The sequence below is a fragment of the Filicampus tigris genome, chromosome 4 (assembly GCF_054856515.1).
Source record: "Filicampus tigris isolate MCC_2025a chromosome 4, RoL_Ftig_1.0, whole genome shotgun sequence".
Taxonomy (NCBI): Eukaryota; Metazoa; Chordata; class Actinopteri; order Syngnathiformes; family Syngnathidae; genus Filicampus; species Filicampus tigris.
Window position 1 is genome coordinate 1,260,929 of NC_141220.1, and position 23,878 is coordinate 1,284,806.

The window sequence follows — 23,878 nt, forward strand, 5'->3', positions numbered from 1 at the left end:
CAAGTAAGCACACGCAGTTGGATAAGTACTACTGGCGCATTTGAAGTGTGTCCACTGCGCGTTTGAATAGTAAATTAGCCAGCTAATGATCTTTAAAAAGCCTCTGCCGTTAGCGCTTCACCCGCAGCGACGTCAATCACGGACGCTTTTTTTTTTGGGGGGGTCGGAGGCGGAATGGGGCGGGGGCCGACAATGTTTATGAATATGGCCGGAGGGTCGCAGTCGGAAGGGTACCCAAGTCAAGGGTGGGGGGGTTGCGGCCGGACCGGCAAAAAATGGTCAAGTGCCGAGCTCTGCCCAGTCAAAAACTCTACTGCCACCTCTCCTAGACACTTCCAAACCTCTGCAGGTAAGTGGTGGAATGACCTAATCTACTTTCCTTCCAGATGACACACCAAGTAATCTCCTACCTGTCTCCCTGATCACATTAGCTGTAGTTTTCCAGTCATCTGGAAGCACCTCCTGACCACCCAGAGCCTGTTTTAACTCCTTCCTAAAAGTCATGCAACGCTCTTCCTTTTTCAGCTTGCACCATTTCGTCTTCTCCTCTGCCTTTGCCCTCTTCATCTTCCTCACCACCAGAGTGATCCTACACACCACCATTCTATGCTGTTTGGCTACACTCTCGCCTCCTACTACTTTGCAGTCACTGATCTCCTTCAGGTTACACCGTCTACACAAGATGTAGTCTACCTGTGTGCTCCTACCACCACTCTTATAGGTCACCCTATGTTACTGTCTCTTCTGGTAGTATTCACTATAGCCATTTCCATCCTTTTTGCAAAGTCAACTACCAACTGTCCTGCGTTCCTCTCCTGGATACCAAACCTGCCCTCCTCATCCCCTCTGTTTCCTGCACCAACATGTCCACCGAAGTCCACACCAATGACAACTCTCTCACTTCTAGGTATGCACTGCATCACTTCATCAAGGTCCAGCCAGAATTTCTCCTTCTCCTTCAGCTCACATCCTACCTGTGGAGCATATCCACTAACAACATTGAACATCACACCTTCGATTTCTAGCTTCAGACTCATCACTCTGACACTCTTTTTACCTCCAGGACATTCCTAACAAACTCCTCTTTCAAGATACTACTCCATTTCTCTTCCCATCTACACCATGATAGAACAACTTGAACCCTGTTCCTAAACTTTTAGCCTTGCTACCTTTCCACCTGGTGTCCTGGACACACAGTATGTCTACCTTCCTCCTCTGCATCATGTCCACTAATTCTCTACCTTTTCCGGTCATAGTTCCAACATTCAGTGTCCCTACTCTCAGTCCTATACTCTTATTGCTCCTCTTCTCTGTCTTCCTACGAACACACTGTCCTCCTCTCCTTCTTCGACCAACAGTGGCCCTGGAGGTCAACAGCGCCGATGGCGGTCGTTGTCAACCCGGGCCTCGACCGATCTGGGATGGAAGTCTTAGGTTTGCTTCGCATCTTTGATTTGGCAAAGGTTTTACGCAGGATGCCCTTCCTGACGCAACCCTCTGTATTTATCCGGGCTTGGGACCGGAACAATAAGACACTGGCTTGTGTCCATCATCAAGATCAAGGAGACTGCGTGAGCATCGATCGATCGAAGCAATCTCCCGTGAAATTAATATAAAACAAACAGTGATTAACTCACTCATGTCTGTATCTAATGAGTTGCTTGCTTGTTAGGATAAAGAATGAAGTGTACATCTATATTGATGCGGTCAAGCTATCACGCTTTGGTTTTTCGTGGTCAAACTATCTGCTCCTAAATTTTGGAGTGCGCGCGTATTCTAAACCTTACGGTAAATGCTTTCCCGCATTTCACATCTGTCTGCATAAAATACAGTACAGTATACAATTCATCACTTCCCTCACGTTTGAACTGCCATAAAAAACATTCCTTCAAGAAGTAGAAAATCATCCCAGTGGATTCATATTCCTGGTAGCCCATACTGTCATCGTGTGAGGTTTGGACTGATTTTACTGTGCATTTTTTTTCAAAAATTAGAGGCAAAGTCTTCACAAAATACAGTATACAGTACATAAATCGTAATTTCCCTCACATTCTATCTGCCATAAAAAAACATTCCTCCAGTAAGTAGGAAAACAGTGGATTCTTCTTCCTGGTGGCCCATACTATATAGCAAAAAGTAGTTTATCTAAGTTAGGCTTGTCACGATACTAGAATTTCAACTTCGATACCGATACCCAGTTCAGTATCAATACTCGATACCATTTCAATACCACACGGAACAAATTAAAGCACAGGCTTTTTTTTTTACTTTTTCTAGACCCACATGTTTATCTATTAAGGCAAACCTACAAGTCACAGATAATAATAATAGTAATAATAAAGAATAAAATAAAATACTTTTAGTTATGGACTATCCAGAACAGTAGCAGGTAGGGTTGGACATCGTTTGAATTTGGACGATTCCAGTTCCGATGTTTTGATTCGATCCTGGTTCCTAACGATTCACAATTCCGATTCTTAATAAAAAAATAAAAAAAAAAGAAGGATTTATTTTTGGACAAATCACATAAACTTCTCTGTTCTTCAATTTCATGAACTTTTTACTATTTGTGAACTTTACCATGGATTACTCAAAGGGCTGTTTTTAACCAGTATTTATTTTAATATTTTTTTTTGCATTATTATCTAGTATTATTTTTCACAGGAGCTTTATTTTTGAGAAGTTCAAGACAATACAATAATGCAGCTGTTACTGAAAACATGCCACTGAACACTTGGCTAACCTTGTCTTGCTTTAGAAATAAAATATATATGACAAACACAACGCTGCATTTTATGGGCAAGCAAGGAAGTCTATTTAATCTAAGCATATGTAAACATATGATGCATATGTATGTACAGTGTTTCTGTATATGCTGCAGCTGCGTATGCTATAAATTAAATATTGGCTGGATATGTGCATTTGTGTAATGAACTTGTTGGTTCAATGTTGCCATTAGACGTACTTAGCAGATTCTGACTTTGGGTCATGAGCCGCAACGCGTCATTCTATGGCTCGGCGTCGGCCGAATGAGCCAGCCGGCCCGGCCCGGCCCGAACAGGATCAGCGACCCCGCGATGGGCGACCGCTGCCACCGTGGCGGCTGCTGGGGAGATCCGTGGGACTGGCCGGGCGCACGCTCAGAGAAGCCGACGCCGGGGCCCGCGCTTGCCAGCCGGTACGAAGTGAGCGGAGGGCTGACCGAAAGCACCACGGCAGCTCGAGTGGGGGCGAGCTTCCGTGCTATTGCGACACAGCTTCGGCTGCAGGAGCCCGGGGCGCACTCTTATTTTTAATCGGTCGTACTTTTTTTGTACTTTTTTGCGCGCGGCTAACTAGGGAGTCGACGAGCAGTCTGCACTCGGCAGAGCAGGGAGGGAGGGGCGCACGGGACAGGCTTCGGCAGTGTGTGCCGGAGCAGCAGACCATTAGGAGCAGACGTTGGCAAAGCGCTGTTGGTATCGAAGTCAGTGGTTTGGTATTGGTAATATAGATGCCACAGCAAGCTAGTATTGTAGCCGTTCAAAATGTTTAGTATCGAGTAAGTATCGATATTTTTGACAAGCCTACTAAGTATTCTATAAGTAAAGCTTTTTTATACTAAAATGGACACGGTATACTTGAAGTGTGTAACGGTACACGTGGGTGTTTTAATAGGTTTCAGTATGGCATGTTCGGTTCGGTCCACTTGCGTTCGGTTCGGTCCACTTATTAGCGCGAGCTTACGCACGGACGCTGACTGTTGCTCGTGGAAGAGGAGGGTGGCGGCACAAAAGAGAGAGCCAGAAAAGAGCCAGAGCTTGAAGGTCCCCGCGTACAGTGCGGTCTCCTGTTTGGGAACATTCTGGCTTTCCTGTTCCCAATCGGCGATGGGAAAGGTGTGTGGATAAGTCCGAAAGTTGTGTGCCGACATTGCTACATGAAATCGGCGGCTATGTTGCGGCGAGCACGTCTAACACGCACGGCATCATCCAACTGTGAATGTTTCTTAGGCGAGGAAGCAAGCAGTCTTTTCAGCCCAAAACGTCTAATATAAATAGCGAGTTTTATCATATTGTAGCGTCTTCCAGAAACACGACGTCAGACGTAGTTTAATTATCACGTTTTTATTAATCCAAGTACAACTGCTCGCGCTCTTTTTTTCTCCACTGCTCCACTCGCTTGCCGTACGATGCATTCATGAACCTCGGAAACATCACAACTCAGCAACACACAAATCCGATCACAACACAGATAACCCAATTCGTTACAATATGTTATTGAACATTCAAAGAATTCATCCATCCATCCATTATCTGTACCGCTTCTCCTCACAAGGGTCGCGGGGCGTGCTGGAGCCTATCCCAGCTGTCTTTGGGCAGTAGGCGGGGGACACCCTGAATTGGTTGCCAGCCAATCGCAGGGCACACAGAGACAAACATCCGCACTCACAATCACACCTAGGGGCAATTTAGAGAGTCCAATCAACTTACCATGCATGTTTTTGGAATGTGGGAGGAAACCGGAGTACCCGGAGGAAACCCACGCAGGCACGGGGAGAACATGCAAACTCCACACAGGGAGGCCGGAGCCGGGATCGAACCCACGACCTCTGAACTGTGAGGCGGACGTGCTAACCAGTCGACCACCGTGCCGCCTCAAAGAATTCAATGCCTAAAAAGTGTATACAATTTCATAAAGAGTTTTAAAATTACTGTATTTTTTCATTATAAAAAGAGTTTTAATATAGTTAGCAATAATTGTAACTGTTATTGTATGTATTTTTTTAATCACAGAAAGTGTATACATGTACCGTAATGACAACTTGTCTTTAACTTGAATACTCAGGTGTGTCATAGGCTGTTGCTGCTGAGTGTTTAAAAATTTCAGTGTCTTAATAATTTACAAAATTCAGAGATCTTTATTGTAATGGTTCGGTTTTATTTTTTCTAAAAAATGTCCCATTTACTTGTCATCTTTTCAAAATAAGCATATCTGAAAAAAAAAATCTGTTTTTTTTTTTGTACCGAACCGAAGTTTCCAAAAAAACGAACCAAACTGAAATGTGATTTTGCGTACCGTTACACCCCTATTTTAAATACTTCATTTTGTAAACTTCACAGAAGTATGCTTATACTTGGCCTGTACTGAAAAGTGTACGCCAAAGTATAAGATAAATTTATATGGAAGCTTCAAGTATACGCGTTCCTTCTGTAAAGTATACAGAAAAATGTAAGTCTATAAGTACATTAATACTAAGAATTAAATTTATATGACCATATTGTCGCTGTCCTGTGATAAACACTTGTCCATTTTTGCCCCAATTTTTTAATTTTTACGTGAATGGGGGTTCTGCGTTACAGATATCCTATTAACACGAAAGTAATAATTTAAAAAAAATACAAAATTGGACATGCATGTTTTTTTCACAGGACAGCGACAATATATATACAGTAGGCCTACTTTCTGCCACAAAGTGCTAATACTTAGCCTTTGTAATTGTTCCAATTACAGGAAAAGGAAATGTTATTGATTCAAGCTTCAGTTATAACTGGACACTTTCGCTAGTTACGTGACACTCTAGCAAATGGTTACAATAATAAAGTATTTTAACATATTGTATATTACAAACAAATGAAGCCTAATATATTCCTAAAATAAAATAATCATTTAAACTGAATGATCAAATATGCAAATACTGTGTGAATATGTCAACATTGCCTTGCATAACATTGCATAATTTATGTAACAGACTACAAAAAAACGATATATTGATATTATATTATTGCCCTGCGACTGGCTGGCGACCAGTTCGGGGTGTAGTCTGCCTTCGCCCATTGACGGCTGGGATAGGCTCCAGCAACTCCCCGCGACCCTGTATAGGATAAGCGGTTTGGAAGATGATGATGATATTATATTATAAATTGATATTAAATTGGTTCCTACAAGAAGTATAAAAATATACGTGATACATTGCATCTGCACATGACACAAATTGACAAATCAATGGGAACTCGCCACACTCAAAATAGTACAGACATTTCGCTTTGTCCGACTCTCCGTGTCCCAACAGAGTAGTGGCAGTGAAGACTCAGGTTCATTCTCAGAAAAGCCAAACAACCTTCTCACATCCCTGGTTGTACACGTTAACTTGATGTAATCTGTTAACGCGTTTTCCTCAAAAACTCTTAACTGTCTTTTATTGTGAAAATCTTAACGTCACCTGACCTGGAAATAGTTGTATTATTTCCTAATCCTTTCCAGTGGCTGTGCAATAAATGATCGAGTGAAAAAAGTAAGTCAATAAACGTATTTTAAACATATTTTCATATAAATCGAAATGTATCACCTAACCAGTTTATAATTTATGTGGAACTGAAATCACAGGCCATGGTGACCACTGATGAAATTGCTAAACTGTGTTATGAACGATTCAACGAGCTTCCCCGGAGAGGAAAGCCGGAACCGGGCAGAGAATGGACGTCGCTCGCCGCTGTGGTGAAAATCACCCGATGTGCAAAATCTGAAAGAGGTTTGTGCGTGTGCGTTTTATGTGTGCGTGTGCGTGTGCGTGTGCGTGAGCGTGAGCGTGTGCGTGAAGAGGTGTAAAAAGTATTATTCACGTTCATTACTCAAGTAGATAGAAGTATAGAAGTTGAGATTTAAAAATACTTTAGTATAAGCTGAAGTATCAATTCCAGATTTTTACTTGAGTAAAAGTATATAAGTAGTGGTTTTAAAACTAAGTAAAGTATAAAAGTAAGGAGAAAAAATGCATTGAAGCGCAAGTCTAGTCAAACATTTTCTTTTCTTTTTGTTCTGTGTGCTGGACTACACACGGTTTTCTGATTAATCTTGTGTTCATAAAATAATCAAAAATCAGATGACCCCACCCCAAAATGTTTGACTTGAGTTGAAGGACAAAAGGTTAGGCCGCATCACAGAGGCAAATTGTGCACCACCCCACCTCCCCCCAAAACATTTTTATAAAAGCCATAATGATTCTGTTACATTGAAGGCTACTTGTTTCAGCTGCACATTTGCCCATTAAAATGATCACATTTAGAAGGCCTACAAGTGCCATGTGTACTACTGAGCATTAATGTGTTAAATGGGCGGAAGATATGATGACTACCTGTAGTTCAGTATTGTAATGGTGCAAAAAAATCCAACATCAATGGCATGTCATCACTAACCTTTATTGGTAGGTAAGAAGTGTGCGTCCAAACTTGGGGTATGTGACGGCCACAGATGTAAGATGACAAAACTGGCCATAAGTAAATAGCGTTACTTACAAATATTGCGTGTGGCAATAATATAACTTAAAGAGGATGCCAACCCCCAAATTTTCTTGACAAGAATATGTTTTATGTGCAGGGTTTTGCCTGCGTTCAAAATTGCGAGGCGGCTGCATCCAGCTAATTGTGTGCCCGCCTTCAGCCGGCGCGATTGATATCGCTTGACACAGCGAGATTGATGTCCCTCCGCGACAGCAATGTATTTTAACTGCAGTTGCAGCATTCGCCACTATGTCTACCCCATTCATTGTGTATGTGGTGAGGGCCGGCACCATAGAATGGATGGTTGCTGGGCGGCGCTGCGCGTACTCTGACGTCTGCCACGACGGCAAATCGACTCGGATCGAAACGCATTCCACTTAATGGCGGCACCATCGTGGCGTCAGAAAGCATGTCCAATAGAGAGGGTCTGGCAAGCGATTCACTGCCATTTTGGCGGATTTATTTACAAGTCATGGCATGAGGACATAGAAGGAAGCCTTGATAAATAAAGAGCGTTTACTGTATTAAATAGGTTGTAAACCCAAGCATATTTTTTTCAAGAATATGTTCTATGCAAGCCCACTAGTTGAAACAAGGCATTCTGATAAATATTGCGTTTGTGGAATAAGAATTAATCCACTCATTTTTAGCCATCTCTGGGGGTGCCCATTTTGTTGGACAGATGGTTTTTAACCATCTCAGGGGGTGGCCATTTTGTCATTTCTGTCGACTGAAAATGACATCACAACTACCCAGGACTTTGGTAACAACCAATCACAGCTCACCTGTTTTCTAAAGCTGAGCTGTGATTGGTCGTTACTTGAGCCCTGGGTAGTTGTGATGTCATTTTCAGTCGACAGAAGTGACAAAATGGCCTCCCCCTGAGATGGCTAAAAACGGGTGGATTTTGCTGCTTAACTCAACCCACAAACACAATATTAATCAGAGTGCCGTGTTTCAACTAGTGGGCCTGCTGGGAACATATTCTTGAAAAAAATCTGTTTGGGTTGATTTCCGCATTAAAAAAAAAATTCCCTTTTTTTATTTTGTCATTTATACATTTAGAGGTATTTTACACCCAGCGTTCATTTAATCCTTTATCTTTCAGTTGAAAAAGAAGTTGTTTCCCTTGGAACTGGGACGAAGTGTATTGGACAGACTGCCATGAGTCCCAAAGGTATGTTCGTGATTGTTTTGTTTTCATTTTGATAACCCTCTAGTGCGCATAATGTCAAAGTCAAGGCCCGCGGGCCATATCCGGCCCGCGAGAAGGTTTTCTACGGCCCCTGGGATGATATTATTTTATTATTAGATCCGGCCCGCAGACCGCAGCAAGCCGGTGTAGGTAGCAGATGTGATCGGGTCCTTCGCGCCCTCCGATGACGTCACGCTTTAAAATATATTGTAGCGTCTTCCAAGAACACAGACGTAGTTTAATCATCACGTTTTTATTAGTCCAACCGGCTGCTGTACGGCCGCAGCCGACGCCAATACAGTACGACAACCGTTCAGTCAAAAAGAGCAACGGCTCTCCTGTTCGTCCTCCGCTACTCTCGCTCGCATGCCCTCCCATCCAGCTAGCTGCGCGATGCATTCACTAACCTCGGAAACAACACAACCCAGAAAACAGAAATGCGACCACGACACAGATCACCCAATTCTTTACACTATTTCTGTAATATATTTCTTTCCATCTGTGTTTTCCATCCCATGGCTGTTTGCTAAATATAAAATAAAATAACGAACATTACCGTTACTTTTGCGAGGATCGTCCTTCGGTCGCCTACGTGCCGACTGAAGACTTCACGTCACTGTTTCGTGGCTTTCAGAATCGGATTGTGGTGAAAAGTTATTCGGAGTAAAACACGTTTTATTAAGAAATACTTCATGTTAGAAAGCTTACGTTGTTTTACTATTAGTAATTGTTGGCATTTGATAAATTCTTTGAGTTTTGACGTAGTGGTGAGATGTTTCACACTGTGAGCAGGCATTGAACGCTCCTCGAGCGCTAAGTGTTGACAGCGAGAGACGTGCTTTCTTTTCTTTCTCCTCCTTCGACACAGCTCGTAGTTTGTTCGTGCCAGCAAACTCAGTAGTTGCAGATTGCCTGTGTTTCACCACGTTTGTTGTCGTGTGTAAATGTTTAAAGGTGAGTTTAATCATTTAAGTTCCTGTCAGGTAACTGCTGTACATAATAGCATAGATATGTTCTCGTGAGTGATGTCACGTTGATGAACACTAGTTAGTTATTTCGGCTAGTATGCTAACTATATTCTAGTGATGAAACGTGTGAATATATATTGTTTGGCTGTTTAAATTCTTAATACAGTGAATTGTAATGTTTAGGCATATTGTTAACTAATGGATGCGGATTGGATGATGTTGCTATGTTATTCTTTGTTCTGTGTTGTTGCAGACCACAATAAATAGACGTGTCAAGTGGAATACGGGCCTGTGTTCTCTGACATGAGCATCCACATCCATACCTTGCCACTCTAAAATAGAGTCAGCTGGAGACATCATACCAATCATATGATCTTCTCCGTTTTACTTCACATTATGCACAGTTCATACAATCTTGCAGCCCGAGTCAACAAGAAGATTGTTTCCAGTTTGGCAGGAGAAACGCAAACGGTCCGCTGATCTTGTTTCACAGGACGGGCAGCGGCTTCTTCTCGGGTCATAAGCGGAAGTGACGTATGAGCTGCCTCGCAAAAGTAGCAGTAATGTACTTTTATTAGACTATTTTATTTTTTATTTAGTAACTCAAACCATAGAGGCAAAGAAATATATGACAGAAATATAAAGCGTGACATCATCAGCAGATGCGAAGGACCCGATCCAGTCAGGACATTTGAAAAAATTTGAATGAACATTCTATCAGTCCGGCCCTCGGCTTGTAGCAAAATATTTTATCTGGCCCTCCGTCCATTTGACTTTGACACCCCTGCTCTAGCGGCACAAGCCACTATTGACAGTCCCAAGGTAAATGGTGATGTTGGGTCAGCACACATTCGCTGGTGAAAATTGGGCTACTCTTGGTCGGACATGAAGAAGAGGTACAATGTTTCGGAGACAGAGAGAGAAGAGGCGATTTAGGAAGGTTTATTCATTTTATTTTATTTATTTACATTATTTGGCAAAATCAAATCAGCAGCCAATACAAAATCCACTTATAGACCAAACAAAACCAAAAGGTAACGAGTGAAGCCAAGGCTTATAATGTCTACCCTTTTGACACATCAAAGTGGCATAATTGTGCAAAATAGACCCTCCAGGTTTTGCGTGCATTTTTGTTTACCATTGCTGCGGTCTAAAATGCGTGAATTCGCAGGCAATATTCCTGAAGGTTGTGATTTAATCCATCCATCCATTATCTATACCGCTTATCCTCCACAAGGGTTGCGGGCATGCTAGAGCCTATCCCAGCTGTCTTCGGGCAGTAGGCAGGGGACACCCTGAATTGGTTGCCAGCCAATCGCAGGGCACACAGAGACAAACAAACGTCCGCACTCACAATCACACCTAGGGGCAATTTAGAGTGTCCAATCAACCTACCATGCATGTTTTTGGAATGTGGGAGGAAACCGTAGGACCTGGATAAAACCCACACAGGCACGGGGAGAACATGCAAACTCCACACAGGTAGGCCGGAGCCTCTGAACTGTGAGGCGGACGTGCTAACCAGTCGCCTACCGTGCCGCCTTGTGATTTTATTTATTTATTTATTTATTTATTTATTTAGCTCAAAACCTCATTTGTTTACAATTAAGTAAACCTTCTAAGAATTTTAAGTGGATTTTTACAAAAGATGTTTGATGTCTGCAAATGTGTATATTCTTTATTGAAAAGGATATTTAGCTGGGTGGTCACTAACAGACATTGGGATGTTGATAGCTTCACAGATCTGACAAGAAAGTGAAAACTTTTAGCACTTTAAGAGTTTTTTTCCCCAACTGCGTGCCTTGATAAAATGTAATATCACATCATCAGCCTGTACTTTGAAATAACTACAGGTGGGAAATATATAGAATATATAGAATATAGATGATAAACACAACATCCAAAGTAACAAAGATGAATAAAAACATGATTAAAAGTCCAACTAATGCTTACATGACTGATTTGCTTTTAGACAGTTTTTGAGTTGAGTCTTGAAGGTGTTTAAAATGGAGCATTCTCTTATGTTGAGCGGTACAGTGTTCTAGATGTTACAGCCTCTGACTGATGTCCAAAAGTGGTTCGTTCGGTTCACAGTCTCCTCTGACCACAGACCTGGTGGCTCTGCCGTTGATAGATTTCAGCATTACTAATTGCCTTAGTAGTGGTGGTACCAGTTCATGGAGTATTTTATATTTTGTACAATAGTGATGTAACGATAACGGCAAAACCGCGATATTAAAATTGCCATGATATATGTCGTAATCAAGTCACGGTATTGAAAGCAGCACATCTGTTAAAAAGGCTTGACTGTTTTCTATTTGTGCAGTTTCAGCACACTCTGGTGGTTAGTTTATTAGCAATTTAATTTGAATTAGGCATGTTTTGGCCATCTACGTTTAAAGATCAAGTGTGAAGTAATTTCAGAAAATGCCAAATAAAATCAAAGTAAAATAATTAAACATCATACAAAATATCAAGAATGGAAAAAAATCCTTTCTATTTTGTATATTCCCCAAAGTAATTTGCTTTGCAAAGTAAACCGCTTAAAGCATGCTCAGGGACGGCAGAATCACATAAGCAACATGGTGCATTCAGGGTACTTTCACAGCATCGGGGACTAGGGCTGAACAATTTATCGCTTTGGGACCGAAATCGCGATCTCAGACAACGCGATGCGGTTTCTTGAAAGGGCGCTTATCCCACACGCTCACCATTAGTGCGACTGTGGGCAGGTCCAACGCCGAATTGGTTGTCCTACTACACGCTGTTGCCCGTACTCCCGGTAGTCATTTCTATTAGCAGCTGCTATCAAAAACAGTTTTTGGATTTTTTTTTTTTTGGTCAAAATAATTGAAATTTGATAACTTCCTGCAGCACACCTGATGATCTCTCACAGCACACGAATCTGCCACGACACACTGGTTGAGAATCACTGACCTACAGAATTACAGCTAAACAATTTAAGGCCAGAGTATTGCCATCAATTTAAGTTGCTCCCTCATTTATAAACATGTCAGGAATTATGGTATAAGTTGTAAAGTTTAATACAAGTTCAGTGCACTAGCATCGTAATTATCTTTAGGATTAGTTTGTACATAAAGAATTCAAGCTGTAAGCAAATGATGGTTATTATAAGAGCAGCAGCTTGCTGCTCCGATTATTTGACTAATCGCGACTACTGTTGATGATTAGTTGACTAGCAAAATAATAGTTTGTGGCAGCCCTAATTGAAACGAGGAATTGAACGAGATGTCACTATTTTACACACAAACTATAGTCACGGTTTGTTAAAAAGAAAAAAGGAAGAAAAAAAAGCGTCGCATTTTTTATTTTGTGGAGGTGATCAGGTAAGATCATGTTTTATGTAAGATCACGTTTTATGTCAATAAATCCAAACTATTATGCAGAACACTTTTATGCTTTCACAGGTTGAAGTGGACAAGAGTAGTAATGTGCATTTGCATTTTGGTGGCGATCAGTCGCCGTTTTAGACAACAGAACTGACAAAGCGAGCAATATTACCACGCTTGCCTCCCTCCCGTGACGTAGACCGCTGAGACCGAAAAAATAACAAGCCGAGCTGCAAAAGGGGGCGGGCCAATTTGTCATAAATCTAATCACAAAAATAGCCCTTAAATCACTACAGAGTCTTTTTGGCGGGCATTTTAGTACTGATGTCATTTTTACATGCAAACCTTTTATATAAGTGCCAATGTTAAGCTCATCCAAGTGTCACTTTAATTCTATGACAGAGGTCGCGGGCCAGATAAAATTTGACTGCGGGCCGCATTTGGCACACGGGCCGGACTTTGGTGAGAGTGCTCTTATTTATTGGGGCGTATTGTAGTTTATCTGATTGTAGTTGCTGTTGTGTGACATCAGCCGCCATCAGACACATTCGGCTTTGAGGCAGACGGATTTGCATTTAATTGGCAACCAATCAAAATGACCACTGTTTTACATATTGCAATTGATGGCACACAATTCATAAAAATCATATCTAAAAAGCACAATGGCTCTTATTTCTTTTCACTTAGATTTGTTCCTGCTTGTATTTTGAGTAGGGCTGCACGATATTGGAAAAAAATGACATTGCGATTTTTGGGGGGTTTGCGATATATATTGCGATATTAAAAATAGAAGAGTTTTCACCAGATGACTTGAATAGATTTGTTTTTTGGATAATTTGGCTAACTCGCCATGACATCGTTGTATTCATATAATATTGTTTAATCCAGAATAAAGGGGTTCATCTGTGAATGATGATTGCCGTATAAAAAAGGTATCACGGAGGCCATGTCTCTTTAACATAATAGATTATTTAACATTATATTTCACACTTCATTGTAAACAGCAGCAAAATATTAAGCATATTTTAACAAAAAAATGAAAGAGCAGGTGCACTAGTCCCTTGAGTCATTTAAAAAAAATAGAAATAAAAACGTCTTAAGCAGCAGCAGAGTTATAAACATCTTTAAACTAAACTATAAAATATTAAAAAATAAAAAGGTGTACTAGCGCCTGAGTTGTTTACAAAAATATAACATTAAGATTAAAAAAACTTTTGTGAAACTGCAGCAAAGTTGTAAACAAATTAGAACAAAAATATTAAAAATTAAAGAGCAGGTGCATTAGTCCCCTGAGTTATTCACAAAAATATGGCAATAACTAAAGCGGTCTGTAAGACATATTGCATCTGTGATTTGTCGGTGCTGATTGGACTTTTTATCATAAGGCGTTATGCTGGCAAAGGCGTCTGTAATTGTTTTTTGAGTAGATGAAGTTTCACCTCGAGTCCCACTTCTTAGTTTGAACTATTCATACAGGGGCTTGTGATGGCGATTGCAGCAACAACGGTAAGGCACTATTGGCAAAGGATGTTTTGTTGTTCTGAATCTTCCTTTTTGTAGCCGAAATACTTTGATATTTCGGATGTTGACTTTCTTTTGGGGACTAATTCCACTGCTGCTTCTGCCGTCGTCTCCTCCTCCTCCATGTTGTCTCAGAGCAGACAGCAGCGGCTGTGAGTGGAGGGGGAGGGGCCGGTGACTGATTGGCTGGAGGGAAGGGGTGAGCGAGACAGGCTGTGTAAGAGCACGGAGTAGCTTGCTGCTTTTATGAAGCAAAACAAAAGTTTGCCTCTTCTCAGAAAACATAACACAGTTAAAATACAGTTAAAACATTGCACGTCTTACGATGTGACTATAGCGCATGCGCACATCGCAATCGCGATGTTCAAACGACATATCGTGCAGGCCTAATTTTGAGTACAGTGGTACCTCTACTTACGAACGTCTCCATACAAAATTTTCAAGTTATGAAACGCCTCAACAGGGAAAATTTTGCCTCTTGTTACGAAAGAAATTTCACGATATGAAAGGTAAAAGTACACTATGGGCTGCTATTCACAGCTCCAGAGTTTCCTGAACGCAACATACTCATAGCTGCTCTGCCATTGGCTATCACCTAGCATCTTCCTGGCATCCCATTGGCTAAGAGGGACCTCTACCGTATGTGTCTATGTGTGTACATAGACAGGTAGATAGATATATATGTGATAGATATGTCTATGCAGCGTCCTCATCCTCGTCATTCGCCCCTCGGGCCATGAGGTGTTCAGATACGAAACGAGGAAAAGAAAAAAAAGGAGAAAATGTTTTTTTTGGTCCATACAAACAAAGTAACAGATAATAGAAAAGTATGAAAAAGGGGAAACGGTTGGTTGATCTCGCCAAAGAATATGACCGTAATGTATCGAGAGTCATCACGTTATTAAATCAGTTCTTTACAAAACGCCAGGCAAAACCCACTTCTGAGAGAGAACATGAACCAAAGAGGGCAAAAAGCTATGAGGACAGCAATTAAAAGGTAAACAACCATCATTTTTATTCTTTACTCTATTCTTTGTTTTTTGCAATATGCACAACTCTCATTTATTGTGCAATAATCTAATTGTAACATGTATTTTTTACATGTTTTGATGCCATTTTATGCTTTATAAAACATTTATGTTTGAATATTGGGGGGCTTGGAACGGATTATGGCATTTACATGGAAAACTCGTCTCTACTTATAACATTTTCTACTTAAGAAATTTCTTCCAGAACCAATTAATTTCGTAAATAGAGGTACCACTGGACACGTTTTGCATTTTATTTTATGAAGCCATGGCAGTGATTGGTGTAACAAACAATAACTTCTCAGCCTTGAGAAATGCTGTCCATCGCATACAAACAAATGAAACGCTTGGAAAAGAGCTGAAATGGGCACTCTATTCATCTTAGCTACATTACGTTCCTAGTGAATCAAGTTATTCTGATAGTATAATTGGTTTAGTATAGGGATGTGATCGACTAGTCGTTTAACCGTCTACGATTTATTAAATGTTTTGTATTTTACTAGTCGGTTAAATGCGGCATTAAGTATCACGCATCTTGTTCCACACGCCTCTGCCTCGGCCTCTGTAAACATGCTGAGCACCAAGAGAGAGAATTGCTCCCTCACCCTCTAAAAAATCTTTTTTTTTTTGTGTGTGTGTAAGCGTTCATATTACATTAAAAATGCGACCTGTCTTGTATGCTGTATGAACACATCACGTCAAAGTGGCCCGCCTGCGCAGAAGAAGAGACAACGTCACACCCGACGTTGTTTGCGGAAGTAAATGTGGTCAAGCGTGTCGGGGCATTCAAGCAATTAAGGTAGCAGGTAGAAATAAATGCAGTATTTGGGGGGAATTATGAGGCGAGGCTTTATTGTCTCATTTCATGGAGACATCACTAACGATGACGTCATGTCATAACCCTGCGTAAAAAATCAATCTATCTGAGCCGTGGCTGAATTACTACGATCGCTATAAATGTCCACTCTATGCTTCACATTTCAAGTGGGTTTCAAATAAAGTAAAATATAAAGTCAATAGTGTTACTCAAAACAGCTTTGCAGATTCGATCCCCCTGCTGCCAGCACTTTCCCTCCGCCTGCGCGAAGCGCATCTTGGGCTCGTCAATGTCATATACAGTATATTCGACCTGGCCGTTCAGACCGCGAACAAATTGGAAAAGATCGGATACGTATCCGATCTAGGACCACATATGAAAGCGACCCAGGTCGCATTTGAAAAAATCGGAATTGAGCCGTTCAGACTGTCATAAAAAAATCAGATACAGGTCGCATATGGGCTAAAAAATCCGATCTGCCTGCAGTGTGAACCTAGCCTTCGAGGAAAGACACACAGCTGAAAACTTGGCTGCTCTCCTACGGAGTGTGATGGGCACGTGGGCACTACAAAATAAAGTCGTCGCCTGTGTGCATGATAATGCAGCTAACATGGTACTAGCGAATGAGACCCTGCTGGACTGGGAGTCAGTACCATTACATTATTCATAAATGCCATGCATGTCATTGGAAAATGTATCAGAAATGTATTTCTCTTTCAATTGTTCACCTTTATTCAGTCAGTTGTTGCTTATCAACATCAACATCAATATAATTTAAATTAACAAACTGTCCTGAATGTTTGGGCTAAAATAGACCCTCAATACACACATTTGCATTTTAAACTTTGAATTCAATATGTATTCAAATTCAAGTTTTCTTCCTTATAGACTAGTCGACTAGTCGCAAATCAAATTTGAGACTAGTCGGCGGGCAAATTAGTCGAAATTCCCATCCCTAGTTTAGTAAATAGCTTACCTTGGAAGCGAAGTAATAAACTGCTCCCCTGTTTGAATTTTGTGATTAAATGTGTGTTGTGTTTCCGAATTAGTAACGAGTTACAAGGCTCAGTAACTGTAATAATATTACAAACGTTTTATGGGTAACTCGTTATATTACTTTGTTACCAGTACTGCCTAAATGTAATACGCTACTGTACCGCGTTAATTTTGTAATGAGTTACCCCCAACACTGGTGATGATCAATTCACTCATGTAGTTGCCCAGTTGGAAATGGCCACATCAGAGCAACCATAACTATGATGTGGCCTGCAATGAAGTTTGACACCCCTGCTTTATGTGTTTGTGTTATAACAATGGCAATGAGTGTTGAGTGCATTTTGATATTTTGCTGATTATGGTTTATAAGTAGCTGATTGTCGTTTAAATACATACTTCATTTTTCCTGTGATACAGTTTGTTTCTACTCTGCTTAGGTGATGTGCTCAATGACAGCCATGCAGAAGTCATTGCCAGAAGAGGATGTATCAGGTGGGTACTATACACACAGGGCTGAATCCACAAAGAATGAACTGCGGCAGTTTGTTCCATCGTTACATCCTATTCACAAAGGATATTGTGCTAATGATATAACGTATTTTACAGACTATTGGGCACACCGTGTTATTAGGCGCAATATCAATGAACAGGTCTATTTAAAAAAATAAATAAAAGAATAAAATAAAGTCACACATAAGACGCACCTTGTCATAAGGCGCATTATTTTTGTGAAGAATTGTATGTGAAATAGTTTATTCTAATTTTACAGTATGTTTAATTGATAGATTTAGCACTATTATGGTACGTTCAGACCTACTGAAAACATTGGGTAGCGCTGTGTGTTCGCTTGATTTTTTTTCGCTGTGTAATTTACACAAGGGTTACTTTGGGTGGAGGAGGGGATCCTCGCAACAGACAAAAAAAAAGCTTGAACATGCATCGCTAGTCAATCTGGAGACCGGTGGTTGTGTTTTTATTTGGCTAATGCTAAACGCTATCATGGTTGACAATTCAAGAGCTGTAAGTCAATAGACTCACCATTATCTAACTTTTTTTTGGTTGGTCTCTGCAGTTATTGGAAGATGGCTTTTTTTGTTTACCTTGCGCCGTTCTGGTCTCACATTGTAACATTGGAAACACTTTCACCCATATGACTTTCACCCATACATACGGCGCACCGCATTATAAGGCGCACCGTCGATTTTTGAGAAGATTGAAGGATTTTAAGTGCTCCTTATGGTCTGTAAAATATGGTACTAGCGCAAGCACGACCACAAAGTTTGACAGCTGAGTGAATTTTGCACCTGACTTTCTCCTGCTTGCCATATATACGATACAATTTTATTTATATAGTGTATTTCACAAAGACAAAGTATGAATGGTTTTGCACCAGGAACACCATGGCAGAACAATGGAAGTCAGAAAGTGAAAGAGAAAATGATCAGAACTCTATTAAAATAGAGTCCATGTTGACAAATACGCAACTTTAGCTTACATACAGGGGTTCTTAAACCTTTCTGACCGACTGAGTAAAGGTGAGATGAATTGCATTCTGGTTCCAATACAATTTTTACTAACAGTTAAAACAAACTTTTTTGGCTTTGCTCTTATCTCATCCAGAGGGAAAAAGAAAAAAAATCACATCATGAGGCAAAAATTGCAAGAAGTTGCAAAAAAGTCATAAAAAAAAGAAAGTTAGCTTACATATTTAAATAATCTATAACTGTAATTCTGATGTTTGAGACAACTACTAAAAACTGCTCAGCGCTTTCTGTTTAAAATTCTTATAAGAGTTTAAAATTCTTATAAGAATTTAAAACAGAAATCATGTATAAGTTTAAAATTCTTATAAGAATTTATAACAGAAAACTTTTATAACAGAAAAATTTAAAATTCTGTTTTACATGTGTTCTGAGCAAACAAGCTAAATGATGAAACTTTGTTTTCCATTTAATGTTGTCTGTCTTTGTTTCATTAGCTCATCAGGTGAAGTTCAGCTTACTTCATGTCATCTTCCAAACCGCTTATCCTATATAGGGTCACGGGGAGTTGCTGGAGCCTATCCCAGCCGTCAATGGGCGAAGGCAGACTACACCCCGAACTGGTCGCCAGCCAGTCGCAGGGCACAAGTTCAGCTTACTTGAACAAGGGTTTCCTGATATTTGTCTAGTAGTGTGAATGATTGACCTTGTAAGTTGGGGGTGGCATGGCTCAGTGGTAGAGTGGTAGTTTCCCAACCGGGAGGTGGTGGGTTCGACCAGTCACAATATGCAACGCCTATAGTAATTTGTTCTTTGCAATCAAGGAAGCCATCTGTTAGGATAAGCTACCCTTCTCCCTTTCCATTACGTACTTTTATGCTTGTTAAGTCTGCCAGGGGAACCTTTTGTTTTGTAAAATGTATGTTACAAAAATGTTTGTCATTCCAATTAAATTTTCATATGGAAGGTGAAACCACAGTTTTTCAATGATGAAGTGCCCTGTGATGGACAGGTGATCAGTCCCGCGTGTACCCTGCTTTTGCGTCGGCTGCGATCAACTCCAAGCCCCCGCGACCCTGAGTACAGCACAAAGCAGTAGAAAATGGAAAAAATAATGTTAGTTATAATCCATGTTAAAAGTTGAAATATAGCAAAACTAATTAAGTGATTACATTGCTACCCTCACACAAAGTATTACTGCAACAACAGCAACAGTATGGTCACTAACGAAAAAACTGATGTTTTAACAAAAATAAAATGTATTGAATTATCAACCGACAATTTATGATGATTGTTTCAGGATTGTTGATTGTTTTAATTAATGATGACTTTTGAAGTCAATATGATCAACTTTCTACATTTTACAATGAAAAATAGCACATACCTTTTGATTTATTTAGGAAAAAGTCATATTAAATTCTGTTAAAAACTCATAATAAAACTCATAATTTGATAGAATTATTTTTATTCGACTGTAATTGTGTGTTTCGGTAGTGACAAATTTTGAGGACAGGTAAGATATTAGGGTAAAAAGCTAGAAAATACTATTTGAAAATTGACTGTACTTTTACTAGATATGTGCCCCTTAGATATGGTGCAACATGAATACAGTAAAAGTTTTTCTGAAATAACAAATAACATACAAATTTCAAACATATATATATATATATATATATATATATATATATATATATATATATATATATATATATATATATATATATATATGGCTGTCAATTCAGCACGCTATTCTCTGCGTTAATCCAACCCCCTTTTGACGCCGTCAATTTTTTTTTATTGTGTGATTAAGGTGTCCATAACAAGCAGCGGCTGCATTGATCAAGGCTGCTGGTCACCACGATCTATACATGTATATTAAAAAAAAAAGCTTTAGAGTAGAGGAGGCATTACATCTGCTTCAAAATATTGAGGATGAAGATGAATTGCTTGGCTGACATATGCACGGCCGCCTGCCCCGCGGTGATAGTCGTGACATACGTTGTTGGAAGTGTAATGCTCAAAAGTTGTTCTTCCTTATCTTCGGAGGCCGTGGTATGGCGGTTTACAATATAGGTTTGACTTTATGTATTTCTTCTGGTGTCTTAATTCCTTGCTAAAGAGAACTGACAAGGCAGAACAGTGTTTTGTTGCGTCTCAGACGTGAACAGCAGCGTTCCAATTCACCTCTCTCTCTCTCTCTCTCTCTCTCTCTCTCTCTCTCTCTCTCTCTCTCTCTCTCTCTCTCTCTCTCTCTCTCTCTCTCTCTCTCTCTCTCTCTCTCTCGCTCTCTCGCTCTCTCGCTCTCTCGCTCTCTCTCACTCTCTCTCACTCTCTCTCTCGTAGTTCCTTTGCACAGGAAATGCGCCGTTCCAAATCAAAAAGGAATAAATACTTAAGCAAAATATATGTAAATGAATATATACTCACAAAATAATATTGCAGAATCGTAGAAAATAAATACAACATATGTATTTTTATAACAGCACGACACACGCACAGTGCGAGGGCCGCAATCTCAGCGGTACACCAACTGTTTGTCATTCATTTATCTGACACAATTTACATTGAAATATACCCACAACAGAATTTTAATAAACAAAATACCTTTATTAGACACTCGAGCAGCGAGTAATAATCTTTTTAGTCGTTCTAAAACCAAGCGCAGCTTGAGCAACAAGTTGCCCGATCGTGAGTGTGTGTGCGTGTATGGATGTGTGTTTGAAAGGGCTGGGGGGGGCTGTTTGCCTGAGTTGAATCCAATGCTTGATTTTTTTTTTTCAATTGAAGAGGAAGTCAAAGCAAACGTTTATTTTCCAGAATAAGTTCTATGCAGTCCGCTGATAGTGTAGTGGTACACACGCCTGAGTTGTGTGCGGGCAGCGTGGGATCGATTCCCGCTCAGTGACAGTGTCTATGTGTGCCCTGCGACTGGCTGGCGACCAGTTCGGGGTGTAGTCTGCCTTCGCCCATTGACGGCTGGGATAGGCTCCAGCAACTCCCCGCGACCCTATATAGGGTAAGCGGTTTGGAAGATGACATGACATGACAAGTTCTATGCAGCCCCCCTAGTTAAAACAAGGCATTCTGATTAATATTTTGTTTGTGGAATAAGAGTTAAGTTGTAAAATCCATCCATTTTTTTACCATCTCAGGGTTGGCCATTTTATCACTTCTGTCGACTGAAAATGACATCACAGATGCCCTGAGAGCTCAAATAATGACCAATCATGGCTCAGTTTCAGAAAACAGGTGAGCTGTGATCGTTACCTGGGCCCTGAGCAACTGTGATATCATTTTCAGTCGAAAGACGTGACAAAATGGCCGCCCCCAGTGATGACTAAAAACAGGTGGATTAACTCTTATTCCACAAACGCAATATTTACCAGAATGCCTTGTTTCAACTAGTGGGTTTGCATGGAGCATATTCTTAAAAAATAATATGTTTGGGTTGACTTCGCTTTAATAAAGTATTTGCATAAGAAATTCAATCCTCTTATTCGTGTTAAGGGTATTAAAATTCAAGAAAAAGTGTCACAGAAAAATCAAGGGATTTTTTTTTACAATAAATAAAATATGCGATTAACTACGAGTTAACTATGAAAAATGCGATTAACTACGATTACGTATTTTAATCGCTTGACAGCACTAATTGATAGATATATGTGTATATATATATATATATATATATATATATGTGTGTGTATATATATATATATATATATATATATATATATATATATATATATATTTCATTTCATTTTAAACAAGCATCGATCAATGATTATACCATAAGAGCATAAGATATTTGTATGTATATTTGTAGGTATCTAACCCAGGAGTTGCACAGAGCTGTGAGTGGAAGGGGAAGCTCTGTGTTTTGTCAGACAGTGCATCAAGGGAAATGGAGGCTTCAGCCAGAAATTTCTTTCGTCTTCTTTACCAGTCATACGCCATGTAAGTTTCTGCTTCACTGTATGGAAGGCCTGACTTCAATTTACTTTAAGCAGAATGTAGTTTGTAAGAATTATTTATTTAGTGTGTTTTTTTTTTTGGGTGGGTGGGGGTTATTGTTTTATTTTGCTAATAGCATGACTGCTCTTTTCCCCTACGATCATCATCCCTATTATTGTTACATATTTTGTCTTTCTTTTCTTTTACAGTCACTTCTTCCACTGATCCACATGCACACACATTCACGTTCACAAATGTCTGTGTTGTTTGACTGTCACCTAAACACTCTACCGAGCAAATGTGAGGCCGACCAACATTACAAAGCCCATCGCTAAAGCTTGTTTTAAAACTACCATGCCCCGAGGTGGGAACACATCCAATCTGGCAAATCAACTCACTGACCGGCATCCAGAGTTATACCACCAGTTTAAAAAGCGACAGGTTGTGATGCATTTCAAACACTTCCCTCAAAAATAAGTGGAGTGTGAATTATATAGTTTGTACAATGTACAATTTGTATAATTTGATTGTATAAAAAAAATAGCTGAGAGTGAATTAGAGAAGAGTAGACACACATACGCATGCACGCACACACATACACAAGCAACATATATATAACGTTGAGTCATTATCAATTAAATGAACATATTTGCTTGACCGTAACGGTGCAAATGTATGGTCAATATTAACAATGAATGACATGAAATGCAGTCAAATAGGTCAAGAATATGGCATGTAATATATATATGTATTGCGTGACTGTCAAAAAACTAAATTAGTCACTGAGATGGGAAAAGCAGGGCTCTGTCTGACACACTGAATCCCTGCTGAGTCTTCCACCAACCCGCACAATGCCATGATCAAGCCTTGGGTTTAGTTTGTCAATGTTGCTTGTCCGTTTCACATTTTGATTTTTTAGGAGGCTGGAGAACTCCTCTGAGAATATTTTCTGTTGGCACCATCTGATTATCTGCAGCTCCGCCTCTCCCAACTCTTCCACAGTGAGAGTGGGATTAAATGAATCTTTGACACACTGGAGTTCTTTTTTCAGAATGCTCTGCCATTCCCTCTGGTCTCCGTTTGACTGTGACAGCAACTTGTTGACCTCCTTCCTCTTCTTCCAGAGACTTAAGCGTCTATATGTGAATTTTAAAACCCAACCCATTACTCTTTTCAAACGGTTCCACGATGAGGATTGATCAATCAATTGACACAGAGAGTCATCTTTCTGGACTGCAACAGCATTAACCAAAATGCTGGTTCTGAGCTCAGGATCAACTTGCTCTGATAGTTCTTCTGAGATTTCTTGATA

At 40.1% G+C, this 23,878-nt stretch overlaps 1 protein-coding gene across 4 annotated transcripts in view; it reads left to right on the forward strand.

Moving 5' to 3' along the window:
- Positions 1-23,878, forward strand: part of adat1 (adenosine deaminase tRNA specific 1) — a 47,490-nt gene that overhangs the window by 10,926 nt on the left and 12,686 nt on the right. The window contains exons 1-5 of one of the 4 annotated variants that reach the window (XM_086027432.1): positions 3,160-3,178; positions 6,244-6,274; positions 6,367-6,511; positions 8,368-8,436; positions 17,572-17,626. In XM_086027432.1, coding sequence (XP_085883558.1) covers positions 6,370-6,511; positions 8,368-8,436; positions 17,572-17,626 — 266 coding nt within the window. In that variant the 5' untranslated portion in view covers positions 3,160-3,178; positions 6,244-6,274; positions 6,367-6,369. Of the gene's footprint in view, positions 1-3,159; positions 3,179-5,826; positions 6,275-6,366; positions 6,512-8,367; positions 8,437-17,571; positions 17,627-22,438; positions 22,570-23,878 lie in introns of those variants that run through there. The other 3 variants (XM_086027431.1, XM_086027428.1, XM_086027429.1) reach the window with 3 other exon arrangements.